The 21225-nt window shown below is 41.4% G+C and overlaps 1 protein-coding gene across 3 annotated transcripts; it reads left to right on the top strand.

Moving 5' to 3' along the window:
• Positions 1–117: 117 nt before the first annotated feature.
• Positions 118–19871, top strand: LOC100385065 (E3 ubiquitin-protein ligase MYLIP). Of its 3 annotated transcripts, XR_004741671.3 has the most exons (8): positions 118–440; positions 1548–1738; positions 13158–13343; positions 14254–14451; positions 14937–15101; positions 16422–16842; positions 18172–18636; positions 19183–19871. XR_004741671.3 is itself a non-coding variant. In XM_002746266.7 (7 exons), exons 1-7 carry the CDS (start codon positions 354–356, stop codon positions 18259–18261), a joined length of 1338 nt encoding a protein of 445 aa, XP_002746312.1. In that variant the 5' UTR covers positions 118–353; the 3' UTR covers positions 18262–19871. The 3 variants fall into 3 exon arrangements, 2 of the variants coding, with proteins under 2 accessions (XP_002746312.1, XP_078224573.1); XM_002746266.7 differs by having other exon boundaries at positions 18172–19871; XM_078368447.1 differs by having other exon boundaries at positions 408–722; positions 18172–19871.
• Positions 19872–21225: the final 1354 nt, after the last annotated feature.

Genomic DNA, 21225 nt, shown 5'->3' with positions numbered 1-21225 from the left:
GCGTCGCTATTGGCTGACCGTGCGGCGGAGGAGGGGCGGGGAGGCCGTGATTGGCGGGGGCCCGAGCTGAAGGGGGCGGGGCCACTATTTCAGCGGAGTCCCTGTCTCGGCGCTGGCAGTTGGGCTGCTGGAGTGCGGCGCCACCGCGGAGGACACGGGGCGCCGGCGGGCGGCGGGCGAGGGGGTAGCGGGGACGCGAGCGGCGGCCGTGGGGCGCAGGACAGGGTCCGCAGAGCAGCAGCCTTCGAAGGCCAGCCCTCTCGGATCTCGGGGCTGGGTCCCAGCCGTGACAAGGCGGTAGCCCCGCGCACACCAAAGAGGAGGCGGCTGTGGCGGCAGCGGCAGCCCTAGTCATGCTGTGCTATGTGACGAGGCCGGACGCAGTGCCGATGGAGGTGGAGGTGGAGGCGAAAGCCAACGGCGAGGACTGCCTCAACCAGGTGAGGGCGACGGGCAGGAGAGGGTTCTGGCGGGTCCCGCGAGGCCGAGGTGCCTCACAGTGACGCCGGGCAGACGGGCGCGCCGCCTACCAGGGGCCGGGCGGCACTGCGGCGGCGGCGGCGGCGGCGGCCGGGGAAAGCGCGTCCCCTTCCCTCCACAGGCATGGGGCGCGCGGTCTCCTCCTGGACGTGCGCAGCGTGGGGCAGCGGGGATCCATCCCCCCATCATCCCCCCAACCCCGCACTTTCCCGGAAGAAGGCGGCCCAGCACACCTGCCGCAGGTATGTGCTTGATGCCACCTGTCGGGTCCCCGCGGCGCCTGGCAGTACCATCCGCGTGCCAGGATGGGATGGAGTGACTCGAAGCAGTCTCCGGCCCCAGGGGTCCTTAGCAGACTAGCCCAGCCCTTGTCTCACGCTGCTTCTCAGGCTGCTTCTCAAATGCACTATTCACCTACGTCTCCGGGTTTGCGGGGGACACGGGAGGACTAGCTTTGGGTCATCTACTGCTCAGTTGTTTTTAAGCATGTGTTGTTTCCTTAAGAGTGAGGGAGATCGGTGCCAAATAGTACATAAGTGGTATGGCAGACGGCAAATGTGATCCAAGGGAAACGCTGTGCCCTCGACCCCTCTAGCTCTGAGATGTTTGGGAAACCGCTTGTGAAGCTTAGCTGACACCTGTAGCATGTTCCTTCAATGTGTTTGATTTTTGGAGTCCAGGTGGCTAAAATTGCCCAGATAATAAGTCGCCAGAAATCAGCTGTGCAGAGTATGCTGCTGGAGGGTATTCTGGTGGTCGGAATAAGAAGGAAAATACCCGGTAGTTTCCCCTCCTCATCCTTTTGGAAGGCCACTTTTGAGGGCTCCTTTTTTTCTCTATTGCAATTGGTCATGCCCTAGATGTTAAAGTGAATTACGAGTCTCCGTATTACAGCTCGTGGTTTGGTATCATTGGAGCTGTAGAACTTGGTTTTTCCAGTTTAGATCAGGAATTATAACAGCATCGAACTTTGTGAAAAGTGCCAGCAATCTCAGTCTCTGGGAGCCGTTGAGTTTGCTTTGACATGTACCATTTGCTCATCCTGGCTGCATTCCTTTTTGTTTTAGGTGTGCAGGCGATTGGGAATCATAGAAGTTGATTATTTTGGACTGCAGTTTACGGGTAGCAAAGGTGAAAGTTTATGGCTCAACCTGAGAAACCGGATCTCCCAGCAGATGGATGGGCTAGCCCCTTACCGGTTTAAACTGAGAGTCAAGTTCTTCGTGGAGCCTCATCTCATCTTACAGGAGCAGACTAGGTAAAGTGAGCTAAAATAAACCACTGTCAAATAGACCTTTGGTTCATTTAGAAGGGCCGCTGCATCTTCTCAGAGATACTCACAGGCAAGTTTGTTTTGATACAGAGTTCCATCTTAACACATTTTCCATGGCAGTCCTTTTGTTGAGGTGAAGAGGGAGCTACCTACTTGGCCTAAGTGGATTTTCCAATCTTTCTTTTAGTTTTTCTTGTCTTGATAAACTTGATGGGTGAGCAGGGTTGAATTCTTACAAACACTTAAGTGCTACCCGAGAAAAAAAGAAAGAAAGAAAAACCATGGACCAGACTGATTTCCTGATAGCAGCATCTAGTGCCCGATAGTAACCTCTGCCTCAGCCGTGTTACTATAGGTCATTGCAGACTGTTCTAACAGAAAGCAGGAAACAGTTCCTCTTGGGTTACTTAAACTTGGTCAGTTTCTTCAGCCTAGTGTCAGATTACAGTGTGCAGCAGAGAACTCTGTCTGACTTCATGCAGAATTTTTTAAGTTTCTTGAAAATGTAATTTCATGAACTCTTCTAAGGCTGCTGTAACTGAATTCCATCCCACAGACATATTACACACGATTGGTGAGTTTAGATTGAATTTCTCTCCCTACGTTGTAAAACACCACTGGCAGTGGTAGACAGCTGAAGCATGTGGTCTCATTTTTCAAACAAAATATGTTCTCCCCTGGACTGACTCTAATTCTTTTCTTAAGAATGAGCCAAACTAGGAAACTGATATTTAATATTTATTGCTGAAAGGCAAGAGACTTCAATCTTATAGTGGCATATCAAAAAATTAAAAAGGAAAACACCTACTTTAAAGACATAGCAAACTTTGGATCTAAGTTTTAATGTTTTTCATAATTCTTTGGCTTAGAAATTTGCCATGCATGTGAAAAATGTGATTCTAAAAATTTTAGGCAGTGATAAATTAGCATTATTCTTTCAGAGTTTTTTACATGACATTTGCTTGTTTGTTTTACCAAAGAACTGATAGAAACTCATTTTGAAATACTATTCATTTGAATTTGAAATCTCCGCTCTGTCTTGTAATCGAGCTTTAAAGGTTGAGACAGATTCATGGAATTCTTGGTGCCCCTGAAAATATCTTGCAAAATACTAAAGTGATTGCGTGCTTAAGGATGTTTTAGCTGTCTCTATTAATCAGAATAGGCCTTTTAAAATTATTATTTAAAGCTGATTTGTGAAAGCTTTTCACTTCACTGTCATAACTTGCAGTCAAGTAGAAGAAAAGATATAACCCAACATGTCTTGCTCTGTCACCCAGGCTGGAATGCAGTGGCACAGTCTCTGCTCACTGCAACCTCTACCTCCCAGGTTCAAGCAATTCTCCTGCCTCAGCCCCCCGGGTAGCTGGGATTTCAGGCGCCCACCACCATGCCCAGCTAATTTTTGTTAAGTAGAGATAGGGTTTCACGATATTGGCCAGTCTGGTCTCAAACTCTCGACCTTGTGACTACCCACCTCAGCCTCCCAAAGTGCTGGGATTACAGGTGTGAGCCACAGTGCCCAGTGTATTCAGACTTTATGATTGACTAGTAGATGATGTCTACCTGTGCTTTCCTGTAATTGGGTTAGTAACTATTATCAAATCAACTTTATTCATGTAAGAAATAGAGACATTTTATGAATAAGAACTCGAATCAAGTTTCCTGTCTTGGTTTCTCCTTTATTGAGTCAATTGACTTGGACTCTCGAGATTCATAATAGTGCTCAAAGAATGTACATACCTAGTTCAACTAGGTAATTTTAATCCCTTTTTGAAGTTGTATTGAAAAGTTAGTGTGGCCTTAACTTTTAACTGCTTTTGATATATTGGTGAGTTTTACATGGTTTTGTGGGGTTGGCTGAAATACATAACTGCACTTAAGTTTTCATAACTAGATAAAGTGATTTGTAATTAGCATTTGTACCTCTTAGGACGTCAGAAGCTGTACTGGGTCTCATTTACAATTAGCATTGTTCTTACATGCATGAAACTATAGAATAAAAATGCTTATGTTTATAAATGCTAGTAAATAAAGCTGGTTCATAAACTTCTTTGATGTTTAATTATTTGTTGTAAAATTCTTACATGAAGTGCCATGAATATACAGTAGGTCTGTTTAGTGAGTTAATTTAGCTTTGACTATCCAGTTATGAGAGGTGATTTTCTTACTCTTTTCTGAATCATGAGGGTGCATGCAGTATACAGAAAGCGTCTAGACAGTTATTAAGTGGTGCTGAAATATCCTGGCAGAGTTGTCCTCTGGGGACAATTAAAGTAGCAAAGTTGGGGAGGGCAGTTAACATATGAGTTGATATCAGACTGGGGGGCCCTTGTGAGAATGATAGGCAGGAAGGCCTGTGTGTCATAGGACAGCCCCAGGGAACCACGCAGATGCCCTGTATTGTAGTTCCAGCTCTGCCACCAACTACCAGCCCTCTGCACTGCCACGGTCCCAGCTCTACCTCCTACTTGAAAGCCCCTAAAGAGATGGTTTCTAAATTTCTCCTAGCAATAATTTTTTCATTGCTTTTGTGTCCTCTTTATATTATTTTCCTTAATGTTTTCCTAAACATGTGTCTCTGAAAACAGAAAAAGCACGTTGTGTCTGCTTAGATAGTTAGGTAGGTAGAATTCTGATGTGGCCTAGTTTTAGATTTGGTTTTGCTATCCAAATTATGCTTTGCTCCTGAATATGAGCCTCAAATGGGAAAGGAGAATCTTTTACTTTTCAGCTGGCATATTTCAGAGATGCAGACAGCAGGTATTTTCAGCAGATGTTTGCCATGCTATGGATTGAAATGAATAGTGAAACAAATTAATGTTTTCTGGAAGCAGATCGGAAATAATAATCATCTTGGAAATTCTTGCCTTTCAAAGGCTTTGAGTTCACTGCAATTCCAATTGGATTTTGTCAACATTTTCAAAACCAGAGATTAGAGAAATATATGCTTCATCTTCACAATGGTAGTTATACCAACCACTGCCAATAAAATCTGTATTTTTCCTGACTTAGCCATGATTTAGCAGAGTTCTGTAGTCTTTGCTAGGAGATGTTTTGCTTAGGTAAAGCTCACCGACACATGGATTCTCTTTCCCAGAAAACAACCCCAGTCCAAGAACTCTGTGAGTCTCAGACTAAGTGTTCACAGAAATGCTTTAATCCTGGATGCTAAATTTCATCCAGATTTCATTGATAACCAGCAGTGATGAGTTTGACTCCTCTCTTGTTAAATGTGTCCTACCTTTCTGACTTCATCTCTATCCTGAGCCCTCAGGAAAGCCTTCTCTAGCCTTGCTTGGGAGACTTAAACTCTCCCAAGAAATCATGCATCTTTCCTTTATAGCATTGAATGAGCTTATAATACTAATACTTATGTGACAATTTATTATCAGTCACTCTAATAACCTAATCTATTAAACAGGGAGCTGACCAACATCGTATCCCCAAAGTCTGATAAGTGGCTGTTGCATATTATTGAATCACAGAATTAAGAACTTGGATGTAAACGAAAATGAGGTTGACTGATGCTATTAATATAAGTTTTCCTAATAGATATTGAGGTGTTTTTCACTTTGCTTCTACAAACTGAAAAGCTGAGAGTATCTAAAAGAAATCTCACCACTAAAACAATGTTTTGAAGTGATTATCTTCTGTTTGAACTTAACTTGAGCTTCTTCACATTCTTTTGCTTCCTTCCTTTCACTCCCTCTACCCCATCCCAGACCATGTGTTTATTGTAGCTACTAGTTCTTCCCTTAAAGAAACTACCGCCTATCTGGGTCTTCTAGGAAGGTCAGGTAGTTTTCAAGTTACAGCATCACTTTAACTGCAACCCATTTATAGTCCAAGGTACATATTAACAAGATATTTCCCTGTCTTCCAACAACAATCTCTTTTAGACATGTGGAAATCTAGGAAAGATAGCATCATTGAAAACCACAGAGCGAATGCCACATGCAAACCATAGGCAGGTGGTAATTAAATCCAAACCAATTCAGTACTCAGTCACATTGGTGCTAGCAATACCTGTAATGTCCAAAGTCTTTCAAAACTGTCAGTGTTAGTAAAGATTTCTTAATTTACCTTTGTGTGATGCAGAGTGGCTAAGTTCTGTCTGGTGCTGTTACAGTAGTAGTGATCTATTATAAAAGTATCATTTATGTTCATCATATCAACCATATGCCTGAGAATAGAAATATATATATAATTATATATGTATGTATTGTGTATATGTATTATATATATGTGTGTGTATATGTATATATTTGCATGCCCAAACACAAAATAGGCCCTGTAAAGTAAAAAGGTTAAAAGGAATGTAGTTATTTCCAAAGAAAGTACTAATTGAATTTTGAATTTCTGATTTAAATTTCTATTTTGCTAAGGCTATAGGATGTTTATGTTATTACATGTATTTATTTCAGCCAAGGAATGCCTGTCTGGGTACCTTCATGCTCTTTGGGAATTTCTAGTATTTATATATTTGTATGAAATATTCAAAGAAGGTTTTTTAAATGTCATTTAAAATTAAATGTGAGCATTTAGAAGGCACCTAGGGTCAGACTCAGGGTGACCAGTGTTGAGCAGCTGCAGGGACACTGGGTGTATTTCCTCTGAATGGTGTCCTGGTGTGACCTGCTCCCAGCCCTCTTCTGTATCCACAGCAGGACTTAGCAAGTAACTCAGGATGCGAAGGCAGTTAAAAAGGTGATGAGGGCCCGGCACAGTGGCTAATGCCTGTAATCCCAGCACTTTGGGAGGCCAAGGAAGGCGGATCATGAGGTCAAGAGATGGAGACCATCCTGGCCAACATGGTGAAAATATTTTACTCTACTAAAATACAAAAATTAGCTGGGCATGGTGGGGCGCACCTATAGTCCCAGCAGCTCGGGAGGCTGAAAAAGGAGAATTGCTTGAACTCGGGAGGCAGAGGTTGCAGTGAGCCAAGATCTCGCCACTGCACTCCAACCTGTCACCTGGCAACAGAGCAAGACTGTCTCAAAAAGAAAAAAAAAAGATGATGAGATCTGAAAATTCCTGAACCTTCCCTGCCTCCTGGAATAAATGTACCAAAAAGCACTCCTGGCTAAAGAGACTGTAGTTAACGCTTTTAGATTTTGGGACTGCCTAGATCGGTGTTTGCCTAGGATGGGTATCTCTGTGAGTGAATAAGCACATTTTTTAGAAGTGCAGATTTTCTGCTTTCAATTAGTCATGTTCTTCTGGTGTGGGCTGTGATCACTTTTGAGGTTAAAAATTTTCCCAGCTGCTACCCTCCATGTCTTTTCACTGCTTTAGAGCATGAGGGGCACTTTCATCAGTGATTCTTATTTTGTACTTCGGGCTTTGAAAAGGATCTCCTTAAGCCTACATAGAGGCCTAACTTGGTCATTATTTGGCTGTGACATGTTTCTCAGTGCAAGCCGTCCATGAAGGAGATACATGTGGTGGTTTGTTAGATATGGCTAGTTATTTGAATCCTTGACCCTAAGGGATTTGTACTAGTATTACTTTCTTAACTTCTTATGAAGATTTTCAGACAGACAGGAAAATTGGAGATTTTTACAGGGAACACCTATATACATTACATATTTATTTATATTTTTATATATATATACACACACACACACACACACTATATACACACACTATATCCTACTAGTGTATATATACTATATGCTCTGTAGTATATATACTAAATATATACTATATATACTAAATTCTATTAATAGTTTACTTGCTTTATTACATATTCATTCATTTATCCATCCATCATTAAAATCATTCTGTTTTTAGATGCATTTCAAAATAAGTTGTATATGTTTCCCCTCTAAATACTTCAGCATGCATAACATTAACTAAAACTCAATGTTTAGTTTTTTCTTTTGATGTAAAATTTACATAAATCCTAATTATACCATTTAATCATTTTTGACAAATGGCTGTGCTTGTTTAAATAAAAGCACTATGAAAATTTAGAACGGGATCATCACTCCAGAAAGTTCCCTCAAGCCCTTCTGCAGTCAACCCCTCCCCTTCTCCCCCACCCCTGCCCGTTGCATGCCATACCTCTGTCATGTGTTCTTCCACCAGAGATTAGCTATGCTTGTTCAACTTTGTCTGTATGGAATTTCGTAGAATGTACTCTGTGATGTCTGGCTTCTTTTGTTCATCCCAGATGTCTGAGATCCATCCATATTGTCGTATGTGCCAGTGGTTGGTTCTTTTATATTGCTGGATAGTATTCCATTGAATGCCTCCAATGTTTGTTTAGCCTATTCTCCTATTAATGAACACCTGTTTTCAGCTATTATGAATAAGCCTGCCATAAACATTTTAATATATATCTTTTTTTGGTAGAAACATGTTTTCATTTCTCTTGAATAAATAAATATCTAAGAATGGAATAGCTGGCTCATAGAGTAAGTAATTGTTTCATTTTATAACTAACTGCCAGACCTTTTCCCAAAGCTATTTGGCAGTTGTGCTATTCCATACTCCCAGCAAGAATGTAAGAAGCTAGTTCCTCCACATCCCCGCCAACTTTCTGGTGGGCGTGTAGTGGTCAAATGTGGTTTTAATTTGCATTTCTCTGACAGTTAATGTTACACACCTGCTCATGTGTTTATTGGCCTTTCATGTATCTTTTTCAAAGTAGCTATTCAAGTCATTTACTCATTTTTGTTGTTTGCCTTTATTTTTGAGTTGTACAAATTCTTTATACACCCCAGATTACCAGTCCTTTGTCGGATATATTTTTGTAAATATATTCCCTCTGGTGGCTTACCTGTTTTTCTGATGCCTCTTATGAGTAGAAGTTTTTAATTTTGGTGAAGCCTCATTTATCCATTTTCTTCATTTGTGGTTCTTGCTGTGTCCTGAGAACCCTCTGCTACCTGGAAGTCATGAAGAGAACTCTGACGTTTAGTTGTTAAATTGTAGGATTTTAGCTTTTACATTCAGCCCCATGATCCATCTTGAACTGATTTTTGTTTTACTGGAATTAAAGATGCAAAACAGAAAACTCTCGTAGAAATCCTGTTTTGATTTGATAGTTTTTAAATGTAACTTTGCAGTCAAAGTTTGATTTAAAATAAACTGTGGTTAAGTGACTCCTTGGACTGAAGCAGGCTTACTGATGATCACAGTGCGGGGTCTGACAAGGTGAGAGCGGAGCCAGCCATTACTTACTATGGCCAGGGTCAGTCACGGCTTTCCAGGAGATGTACAGTTCAATTCTCGGTTACTGAGTGTTTGAAAAAATAGCTACTTAGCTGTTTTAAAGATGTAGGTTAGTTCTTAAATTTTGAGTTTAGTAATGGATCTGGATATAGTTATTTTACATTTGTCATTCTTCAAAATGGTGTAACTGGTGAGGTCACTGGAGGGTAGTAACTGGGAGGAACTCTGTGAGGAGCAGATCAACAACTTCCAACAGGTTTGCAGAAAGTTCTGCTTTGATTCCCAGATAGTTGCTTTATGAGACAAGCCAGTGTTTGGGGGAAAGTTCTCTGATTACAGCTCTTTAAAGATAAATGATCTAACTTCATTCCTTAACACTATAAGAAGGAATTAATTTTTAAAAGAGAAAAAATTTGAAGTACTTTGAAAGAAAAAATATAGTAAGAATATGTGATTCATTTTAAAAATTAAAATTTGGCATATCCTTATATTCACTTTATTTTTTTTTTTAATTTTCCATAATGCTCAGTAAGTGTGAATTCATTTGTGCCCATGATGCTAGGACATGAGTTAGCCAGAATGTTACACCTTGGGCCCCAAAATGTGATCTATATATTGAAAATATCAGTTTTCTTAGTAACTGGGTAACAAAGAAGAATCCTGAATTAGAAGGTGTAACCCAAAGAATGTTTAAAAGGTACAGTTTGAGCTTATGTATGCCCATAAAACATATTCATGGACATTTGCTTATGACAAAGACAACTGTGTTTTTCCAAAGACTTTCTTTCGGTTGGTGATTCTAGGATGTAGCCTATAATGAATTGATCTTTAGTGCAAAAGAATTCACGGCAGCCATGGCTTCTCTGACCGCATCTGCTTCTTTTGATATTATTGGTAACCTTTCGCCTACTTTACAAAAAAAAGGAGAGGCAAAACCCAGGAGCCAGATAGTTACAATCCAGATGGTTAGAGGAGAAAATACTTGATTTAAAACCATACACAAATACTGAGCCATCATTGAAGTTCTTGTTGGAAACATGTCTCTGAGCTCTGCTATCCTCTGTCTTGGAAAGAACCTATTCGAGTGCTCACCTTTGCTACCAGTGCTCCATTGTGTGTTCTCCTGAAGGGCATAAACTTGTCACCCAAAAGCTAGATTGTGGCTGGAGTTACTTTGATTGGATATGTTCCTTTGTTTTAAAAGGCTGTAAGTCCATCTAAAAAGGATCTCTCAGACATGTTTACCTTATAACCCCAGCTTAGGGCTGGGCACAGAGGCAGTGCAAGACAAATATTTCTTGATTTGAAATGAAAATGTTGCTTTATAGCCACGAAACTGCAAAATGCAGGAAGGGCCTATGAGAAAACTGATGTTAACAGTAAAGAGAAGGATTTTTCATGCTTACCAGGCATCCTCTGCAGTCCAGGCTAGAATGTGGAGTATGTCGAAAAGGTCAATCATCCCCCGCTTGCCTGACCTTTTCTTAAATTCTGGCCCCTATGCCGAGAAGGATCAGTGGTACTCTCAGGCTGTCTGCCACCTGTTTACATTTTGTTACTGCTTCTTTGCCTTTGATTTTGGCCACTGTCTCTCCAGAAGTGTAGGCATGGGTAGGGTGGAAAAAGATATGGAATTGAGTCAAAATTCTTCTTTTGCAGGCTATACTTACCTTTAATAAAGCAGGAACTAGTCTCTAACTTTCGACTTGGAAAATAAATTAAAAGCCACTTTTACATAAGCAGTAATTAAACTAAGTACACTCAGTTTGTTGTGGCAATATTCGTAAAGTCTTTCAGAACCTAATTTCTTCTTTAATGTAAGCAGACGTGCAGATTTTAGTTTCCTAACAGTTCCTCACCCCAGTTGAATAGAGAGATGGCTGCCTTCACCAAGATGCAGTTTATCAAATGGTCATCTAAGAAGTCTTTGGAGGCCTGCAGCAGTGCGGTAGCACCATGGCTTGCTCAGAAGGCTAGATCACAGTCCTCAGGTAGCTGTTTTACAGCAAATTATTTTCATGGTGATTTCTTTGCCCCAGTGGGGGCTCCCTTCTCAGGTTAGCAGTATGTCAGAAATACTTTAAAGGTTAGCAGATGTTTGGGTTAATAAAAACCATGTTTATCTTCTTTCAGGCTATTACACATCCTTACTGTGGTTTCTTTACAGGGGCTTTGAAAAAAGAAAAAACTGCAGTATTTGGCAGAGTTTCATCATTTTAAATATTTCTTTATCATTATAGAATGCACAAAACATTGAATGTAAACACTTCTTAGTGAAAATAGATTAATGGCTCTCATCAGCCGGACATTTTGGACTCTCAGGACAGCACTTCCTTAGATTTGTAGCCTCACTGTCTCCTCCTTAGCCGATTCTTCCCTTGTTCATGTTCCTCTACCTGGAATGTCAGAGAGAGATATATTGTTAAACAGAAGCAGTGTTGAGGACTTCGCACCTGGCCAAAGTTATAGCTCATTTGTTAATGGGAGGAATATTGTAGCAATTAAGCATGTTTGAGAGGGTATCACGAGTCATCAAAGGAAGGTTAAAACTTCACATTCACCAGACACACATGTTAAAACTGAGGCCACTCTGTGCACGGTGGTTCTGATGCTCTTCAGAGTTTTGGGCAGTGTGACTGTATCTGAATTTTACAGGCGTTTTTAAGTGTAGCATACCTTTTGGTAAATGTAGAATATAGTATTGTATACAACTAGGACAGGCTCAAACAGGTTGAAACGAACGTTGGAATGTACACTAATCACAGGTTGCATGCAGCTCTATCTACATTTTTGGAGCTCTCTGATGTTTGAGGAACTTAATAAGTCATATATAATATGCATGTTATGTCAAATAGTTCAGTAGAGGAATAGAGGATTTGCATGTGATATAGACCAAAGGGTATCCAAGAAAGAGGACAGAAAGAATGGCCATCAGGACAGAGGGAGCAGCAAGACCAGAGACACTGGGGCATGAACCTGCTTCCTGGATTTTCCAGAGAGAGGAATTGTTCCCTCTCCTGGTGCATAGCAGCTGCAGGGAATGACAGGAGACGTGGCTGGAAAGCTGGGGCCAGATGGTAGAGACTCCTCCGATCCTTGCTAACAATGTGCTCCCTTGGCAAGCCATATAGATCCCTTGAAGGATTTTGAGCAGAGAAATGACAAGTTTATGCTAGAAGCAAGCAGCATGGAAGGTAGACTGGTGGCATGGAGTCTGGAGGAGGAGAGCAGCTCAGAGAATAGTGTACATTCTTGCTTCAAGTAGTGTTGAGAAGGTACAAATGGGAGGATAGAACTGAATTTAAATAGTCTTCAGAGACAAGAAGGTCAAGTGAAATAGGACAGAGTCAAAAGTCAGTCTGTGTCTCCATTGGGAGAAAAAGGGCTTGGGGAAGAATATATGGAGTTTGGTTTCAAATGAGTCAAAATTGAGGTACTGAAGAACATTCAGGTGGTAAATCCTATATGAGATTGGACATTTTTCATGTGATTCTTAAGAGAAAAGCTGGCACTGAGACTAGAGATTGGAATATCATTTGATAAAAGCTGAGAAGTTTGTCTTTATATATAGAGTTCCTTAAGATTGTATCAGAATCCATGTAAAGATATAATTTTTCTGATTAAAATAATTTCTTTTAAAACATTATAAGGCCAGGTGTTGTGGCTCACTCCTGTAATCCCAGCACTCTGGAGGGCCAGGATGGGTGGATCACGAGGTCAGGAGTTGGAGACCACCCTGACCAACATGGTGAAACCCCATCTCTACTAAAAATACAAAGATTAGCCGGGCGTGGTGGCATGTGCCTGTAATCCCAGCTACTCAGGAGGCTGAGACAGGAGAATCTCTTGAATCTGGGAGGCAGAGGTTGCAGTGAGCTGAGCTCCAGCCTGGGTGACAAAGTGAGACCCTGTCTCAAAAAAAAATTATAATGCAGAAGCTTATGTATAATTATTTTATCTTTTATAGCCTTAATGTTACAAACTTGTCTTAAGTAAGTTTATTTTGTGTGGGTCACAACTATTATTCCAGAGAAACTCAGTTGTTTTACTTTGATTTTGTCTTAATACTGATGATTTTTTGAAAGAGTTCTTTAATATTAAGCATTTTCAGTGTGATTTTGAAAATTACTCTCCTTGAAAGTGACTGTGAAATTGCTCAGTAGGTTGAGTTTAATGTCAGGCTGTCCCAGCATAAGCTCGTTCTCGCCTTGCTTTGCAGACACATCTTTTTCTTGCACATCAAGGAGGCCCTCTTGGCAGGCCACCTCTTGTGTTCCCCAGAGCAGGCGGTGGAGCTCAGTGCCCTCCTGGCCCAGACCAAGTTTGGAGACTACAACCAGAACACTGCCAAGTATAACTACGAGGAGCTGTGTGCCAAGGAGCTCTCCTGTGCTGCCTTGAACAGGTGAGGCTGCCATCAGGGCTACTGCTTATATCCACAGAGCTATCAAATGCATAAGCATTTCCAGAAGAAGATAAATCTGTGATACATACACTTAATTTGTGAGGTTAAGACTAGGCCATTGACCAATTTCACTGATAATTTTGAAAAACTTGTTAGCCTTTTATTTGAAAAATATATAAACACAGTATGAAATGCTATATAATGAGAATTTTTTAAACCTCTGCCTTTAAGTACAAATCTCCTAAAATAAAGTCTATTATGTGTATTGGTGTTTTCTTCATCCCAGCAAGAATTAAACCAGGAGATCTAACACAGGCATTTTAGTTATCTCTTCCTGCATAACAAGTTACCCCAAAACTTAGTGGCTTAAAACAACAAAAATTGTCTCACAGTTTTGTAGGTCAGGAATCTGGCGATGTCTTAGCTGGGTCCTCTGGCTTTTGGGACTCTAGTCAAGCTGCAGGTGGAACTCAGTCTCATCTGAAAGCTCGACTGAGGGTTGCCTCCATGCCAGGTTGACTTCTGCGGTTTGCTGGTCATCCTCCTTTCCTGGCCACAGGGGATTAGGGCTCAACTTTTACTTGTAAAGTATATGTGGACAAATGCATGAGACCTTCCAACATATAAAGTTGACTCATGTATATTTTTAGAGACTTTCCATAATTCTTCCAATTCATCACGCATCCAGCATCCCCAAAGCATTTTTACCAAATATTTAATAGTTGAGATCTCAGTGTCTTAGATGTTCTTTACAGAAAGTTTGCTAAATAAATGAAACATCAGTCATGCTTAAGTTTTAAGTTGCTGTGATTCATCAGTGTTAGTGTATTTCACTAGTGAAGACTACATAGGTTTATCTCTAAAGTTAATATCTGTATAATTAATTCTCTGTCCTTTTGGTGTCCTCCAGCATTGTTGCAAAACACAAGGAGTTGGAGGGGACCAGCCAGGCTTCAGCTGAATACCAAGTTTTGCAGATTGTGTCAGCAATGGAAAACTATGGCATAGAATGGCATTCTGTGCGGGATAGCGAAGGGCAGAAACTGCTCATTGGGGTTGGACCTGAAGGAATCTCAATTTGTAAAGATGATTTTAGCCCAATTAATAGGTAAGCCAAGACTTACTTGGTTCTGACCTAGGCATGTGTATACTTCTGTGGCTCTCAACATAATAGAAAGTAGGAAGGGATTTACTCAACAGTCAGCTCTTAGGAATAACAGGTTTCATTTTGGATGTACATTAATTTTATTCAGGCCTGAATAACCATTTTAAATGTTAATTCAAGGCATACAATGTGGCAGAGTTAACATTTTCCAAATAATAACCCATTCACTGCCATAAAAAACTTGTTTTCACCTCTAGATGTGCATGTGGGCACACGCAACACTTGTTCCCACACTTCCCTCCACATATGGCCAACTGCTTTCCACTGCACCTTTCTGACCAGGCAGCATGATGGTGATGGGATAGCCCTAGAGGAGGTGTCTTGATTTTTCTGCTGGGTCATGAGCAAACAAGGATCCCACAAAGGCACACACATGGTGAAGAGTCACTCCTTCTAGCGCTGCTTTCTTTTCTCTTCCCGTCTCTTAGGATAGCTTATCCTGTGGTACAGATGGCCACCCAGTCAGGAAAGAATGTATACTTGACGGTCACCAAGGAGTCTGGGAACAGCATCGTGCTCTTGTTTAAAATGATCAGCACCAGGGCAGCCAGCGGACTCTACCGAGCAATCACAGAGACACACGCATTCTACAGGCAGGTATCCCGTGTGCTTGGTCACCTCAGCACTGCAGTTCTAAGGTTTTTAGGTGACAGCCAGGTTTCTACGGTTCCTTGAATCATTGTGTCAATGAATCTAGTACAGAATTTAAGACATTCTGAACATTGTTTCCATAGTAGCAGTGGGGACCTTATTAATGTAGTCTTGTTTTACCCACAGAAAGTGCATGTGTGTGAGCCACACAGACATTCTCTGCTTACCTCCTACCATATTTTCTTATGCCATTGGTCCAGAAACAAACTGTGTTAGGAGATTTCTATGCATATTTGATCAATACGACAACCCTAAGAGGTTAAGTGTTATTACCCTAATGAAAATGAGGGAACTGGGAGGATAAATATTTACTTGGTCTAGAACTCAGGTTCAAAGCCAAGTTTGACCACCCTAAAGGTAACCCTGAGTGGTTGGGCCTGCTCTGCTGCCCAGGAGAAGGATAACGCAGGTCATCTTTTCATTCTGGCAGAGCTGCTATCCTGAGTTCTCACTGCGTATGAAAGGATTTTTTAATAATTGATTCCCTCATTTCAGAGGGTACTTTAAAGCCACGTTGTGATTGGACTCAGGTATTTGGATAATTAAAGCTAAGAAATTTAAGTTGTAGGCAACTTGAAACCTTTTTTTTTGAGATGGAGTTTCGCTCTTGTTACCCAGGCTGGAGTGCAATGGTGCGATCTCGGCTCACTGCAACCTCCACCTCCTGGGTTCAGGCAATTCTCCTGCCTCAGCCTCCCGAGTAGCTGGGATTACAGGCATGCGCCACCATGTCCAGCTAATTTTTTGTATCTTTAGTAGAGACGGGATTTCACCATGTTGACCAGGATGGTCTCGATCTCTTGACCTCGTGATCCACCCCCCTCAGCCTCCCAAAGTGCTGGGATTACAGGCTTGAGCCACCGCGCCCGGCCGAAACTTTTTTATATTAAAACAGATGCACAAATTGTGGAACAGAATGGAAAATTTGTAGACATTTTTAACATTAAAGCCAAGACTTCAAAGCAGATGTCCTTTTTCTTCCATAAGCAACTTGACTTTGTAGCTTCTGTCCGAGGGAGGAGCTGCGCTCACTGCCCTCTGTATTTATGGCTGCTTTACCAGAGCCCTGATGTTAGGAGCTGTTGGAGAAACAGAGGTGTAGTCACTGAGATACTGACCATACGTAAAACTGGAAGGACTTACTTTCACACATGCAGACAAGAATATGGAACATCTGCTGACATTTCTGTTCTTGACAGTAGCGGATTAGGGGGCTGCCGGGCTCTTCGGTGTTAAAGTAGATGTTCAATCTTGCCTTGCAGGTGTGACACAGTGACCAGCGCCGTCATGATGCAGTATAGTCGTGACTTGAAGGGCCACTTGGCATCTCTGTTTCTGAATGAAAACATTAACCTTGGCAAGAAGTATGTCTTTGATATTAAAAGAACATCAAAGGAGGTGTATGACCATGCCAGGAGGGCTCTGTACAATGCTGGTGTTGTGGACCTCATTTCAAGAAGCAACCAGAGCCCTTCAAACTTGCCTCTCAAGTCCTCGGAAAGCAGCATGAACTGCAGCAGCTGCGAGGGCCTCAGCTGCCAGCAGACCCGGGCGCTGCAGGAGAAGCTCCGCAAGCTGAAGGAAGCCATGCTGTGCATGGTGTGCTGCGAGGAGGAGATCGACTCCACCTTCTGTCCCTGCGGCCACACTGTGTGCTGTGAGAGCTGCGCCACCCAGCTGCAGGTACGGGAGTCAGCTGCCCACTTTACTTTTGCCTGCAGCCTCACCTTCCCTCCTCTTAATGGCGAGTAGGTGCCAGGTACTGGCTCGCTAATGCACAGATAGGGAATGCCCATCTTCACCGGGAAAGGGTCTTTGTATTTGGTGACTTAAAAGATATTGCCCTTTGGAAACATTTTAGATTAGTGTACTATTTTCAGCAACATAATTACTCCAAATTACATCATTTTTTTTTTCAAGTTCTGGAAATGAGGCTCAGATTCCTGAGTAACATATCTAGTTAGCAGCCAACCCGAGGACTAGAATCCAGGCCTCCTGAGACCTGGTCCATGCCTGCTTCCTCCATTTCAAATTACCTCCCATTTTCTCACACTTAGGAGGATGGCCTTTATTACTTAAGACGTTTGGGAAAGAATACTTCTCAGTTATCCATGGATGGGTTGCTGACTCTGGTCTTGCTGATCCATCTCCTTTATGACTCCATATGCCTCAGGAGCATATGGGTTGACTATTATTTAATAGCAAGTCAAACTAATTTTAATATTAACAAAGAAAAGGGAACTCACATAGTTTTCTTCCTTTCTTGCATGAAGAGGAATTTTTAATTTCCTCATATACTAGTTTTTTCAATTTGTTCTTATTTCTCAGAAGGGTTTGCTAAATGTCACTATGGTTTTAGGTACAACTGGTCCTAAGTAATATTTAGTTTTTCAGAAGCTGTTAATTTCAGAGCTAGTAAAACCAAACGCCACCTGAGGCAGTCATGGGCTTGTCTTTTTCTGCCCACCTATTCTGACTCTCATCCCTAAGTCTCTCCTGAGGGCTGATGATGAGTCCGGACTTGCTGAGAAGCCAGCCAGGAATGTGGAGCTGCCCTATAGCTAGGAGCAGAGCCACCCTCCCTGGCCATGTGGGCATCAGCCCAGAAATGTTGGCCTGAGTCAATTAGCTGAGCTAAGAACACACAATTTCAAGAAGGGTCTCCTGCATGACTGCCTGAAGGGTTATAATCTACTCACATAGAGACCACATTCTGCACAGAAAGATACCTTCAGTAATTGCTTTACTCAGTGTGACTTATTCAGGGTTTGACTAAAAGTGTGATTTCCTTCAGTTTATACAATTTCATAATATTTATTTTTAAGCCCTTGTAAAGTATAAACTTTCAAACTTGTAAGACAGCAAATATCTCTACCAATTGAAAGCCAGAAATCACTGTGATCACAATTTATTTAGAACATGAAATGCACTAGAGACCCGGGTGTGCACAGAGACACAGGCCCCCCGCCAAGGCTTTCATGCTAACAGAGACTGTTGGCTTTTCTTTTCCAGTCATGTCCCGTCTGCAGGTCGCGTGTGGAGCATGTCCAGCACATCTATCTGCCAACCCACACCAGTCTTCTCAATCTGACTGTAATCTAATCGCTTGTGCTTTTATTGGACTTGCCATGTTTCCATGAACTGCACTACTATAAATTATAAAAATGATAGATTGTGGAGAAAGTAATTACTCCAGCAACCATCTGCCACACGATGTTTAAAAAAAAAAAAAAAGGAAGAAAAATAACACAGCTACCCCTCACTGCAAAAACATATCCATGTGTACAATCAACAGCTCCAGTGGTGGGGACCAGGAGGAGCTCTGGGACATGGACATGTTCCTTGGATGTTGATTTTTTTTATGATCAAGTAAAGGAATAAGTAAAGTCTTCGATGTCAGTGAAGTGGCAACATAGCCAAAAAAAGTTGGGTACCTTTTAGGAAATGATGTTGTAAGACTCCTTAATGTATCCCGAGGTAAGTTTCCTATCGGCAGCAAATTTTGTAAGAATTAGATTTAAGAATTTCGTTCTTTTTGTATGGTTGTGGAGCTCCAAACATTTTTAATAGGAAAATTTTTCTTAAATTGTTATCATTTTAATGTCATTCTGTCTTTATAACTTGATCAAGAATGGTTGAAATGCAAAAAGATTTAAAAATCAGTTCTTGGAGGCTGAGGCAGGAGAATTGCTTGAACCCAGGAGGCAGAGTTTGCAGTGAGCAGATATCTCGCCATTGCACTCCAGCCTGGGAGAAAAGGCCAGACTCCATCTCAAAAAAAAAAAACAAAAAAGTCAATTCTGTGACTTTTAAAAAGTTTACAGTGTTGTCATATTTAAACCAGTCTGGCTGGTAAAAAGCAGCTCACTCAATATGGTGGCTCCCTATTCCTTTTCACTCCCCCATCCCAACCCCCTCTCCCAAGACTTTCGATTATAAAATGCTACCAATTTGTTATGAGATTACTGTGGAGTAGTCAAGTACTCCCCGGGCCTTCTGAGCTGCTGGAATATTTGATTTCAGACTGAAAACGGAGAGCAGTCTCCTTGGGGAGAGAAAGCAGAGCCTCATGGTGTACAACTGACGGTGGTTAACTCATCACTTCTCCCAAGCACTCCATCCCAGCTTCACCCATTGGTGTCACTTCACTGGAACTGTCAAGCCTTCTATAGCCTTGCCAGAAGTATTTAGATGTTGTGTCCTTTTCTGTGTTTCTTGGGTTTTGTTGTGTTTTTAAAAGTAACTGCTTAAGTACTAACTTTGGGCTGTCCCCTCTGTATGTTTTGGAGGGGCTTTGGTTCTTTTCGCTTCTGTATTCTTAAACATGTTTTCCACTCCCACTTGGGCATTTTAGAAGCTGGTCAGCTAGCAGGTTTTCTGGGATGTCAGGAGACCTAGATGACCTTATCGGGTGCAATACTAGCTAAGGTAAAGCTAGAAACCTACACTGTCACTTTACTGAGATTTCCGAGTATACTTTTCATATTGCCTTAATGTAGCAGTAATGTGTTTATGCATTTGTTTCTTTGCACAGACATTTTGTCAAATATTAAAACTCTACTTTTTTATGGCACATATTAGCATATAAGCCTTTATTCCAAGAGGTATTTATTTTTTCACTTGTAAAAAAATGTTTCCACATAAAGAACTCTGTTATATCCTAGAGGACTCTGTCTTTTATATTCAGGATAATAAAGACTTTAATGCAAACATGGATGTGTGTATTGTAATCATTATTGTCATTTAATTCATTAAGCTAATTTTATTTCATTTCAAAGAAATAGCAAGGGGTAATGTCACAGTTGGTATCTAATTTGCTCCTACCTGGAATTTTTTTTTTTTTTTTTTAATAATTTCAGTGCTCTACAAATTCAGAGAAACTTCTCTAGTAGCAAACTATAGAAATAATCCTTGAAAATATAGTCTTTTTTTCAAGAAAATTTGAAAACATTTAGGGTATTGTTTCTAATTGAGATTACTTCACCTAGTCTCTTATCTATGTTTGGGGGTGGTAGGATTGGAATATAGGGGAAGTGGGGTCACATGCATAAGCAGATGAAAAAAATTAGGAAAAATACTTGAAGCTACTGGTGAAGGAAGGGAGCGGCAAAGTTGGAAGTTAATTAAAAAACCCAGCTGGTGCTGCTGTTGTGTGGCCTGGTCAGGACGGGAAGTGGCCTAGGTCACAGCAGTAAGGGTCTCAGGCTGTCGAAGCTTGGACTGTATTCCTGCAGGACCACTGGTCTACTGCTGCTGGACCCTAACTGCTCTGTGCTCGCCACTGCGTGCTCATCTGTGTTGCTCAGGAAATACATTTTGGAATAGCAAATATTGTACATAATATATATAAGTAATCATCCGTAGCAATTAGAGGAAGGTGTAAATTTATATTTTAATTAGAGGCAAGGGGATTTGTTTTTACTGTACCTATAACCCAAGTCAATCTTCCATCAATTTCTAGGAATTAACTCATTTGTTCATTCAACACATTTATTGCAAACTACTAAGTTAGGATTGAGTCCTGGAAATGTAACAGTCATTAAGACATAAATGATTCTGGATGCCTGTATCATGTACTTAGCCGGTAACCTGTACTATCGCCTCTGCACAGAAGTTAGATAATAGAAACCAAGAATACTAGCATTGGAGGGAGTCTTGGGCATAGCAGTCTCAAAATGCTAGCCAGGTTGATGGAGGGATGGATGGGTGATAGGCCGACAAATAGATAAGATTACATATTGTTCACCCTAGTAGACCATATGGATGCCTTAAGCTCAGTGACTAACATAAAAATCACTATATTACATGGTAGCATAATAGAACTAGAAGGGAAGTACAGAACAAGAAGGGAGGCACAGGAAGCAGTGATTTCATTCTGCTCAGGAGCCAAGGGTAAAGGTGCTTCACAAAGGATCATTGAGCAGAGCCTTGACATTCTAGTTGGAAAAAGAAAGTAGGCTGGGCATGGTAGCTCACGCCTGTAATCCCAGCACTTTGGGAGGCCAGCATGAGTGGATCACCTGAGGTCGGGATTGATGGAAAGGGAAAGCATGAGACTGCAAGAGA

Source organism: Callithrix jacchus, chromosome 4, assembly GCF_049354715.1.
Source record: "Callithrix jacchus isolate 240 chromosome 4, calJac240_pri, whole genome shotgun sequence".
Taxonomy (NCBI): domain Eukaryota; kingdom Metazoa; phylum Chordata; class Mammalia; order Primates; family Cebidae; genus Callithrix; species Callithrix jacchus.
Note: the sequence above shows the minus strand (reverse complement) of the source record. Positions and strands in the feature narration are given on the sequence as shown.

What these genes read in the sequence shown, in the direction of transcription:
- LOC100385065 (XM_002746266.7), top strand. Translation starts at nt 354, where the DNA reads ATGCTGTGCTATGTGACGAGGCCGGACGCAGTGCCGATGGAGGTGGAG. An exon ending in GCGAGGACTGCCTCAACCAG is followed by an intron (nt 441 to 1,547) that starts GTGAGGGCGACG and finishes TTTTTGTTTTAG; the next exon opens with GTGTGCAGGCGATTGGGAAT. An exon ending in GAGACACACGCATTCTACAG is followed by an intron (nt 15,102 to 16,421) that starts GCAGGTATCCCG and finishes CTTGCCTTGCAG; the next exon opens with GTGTGACACAGTGACCAGCG.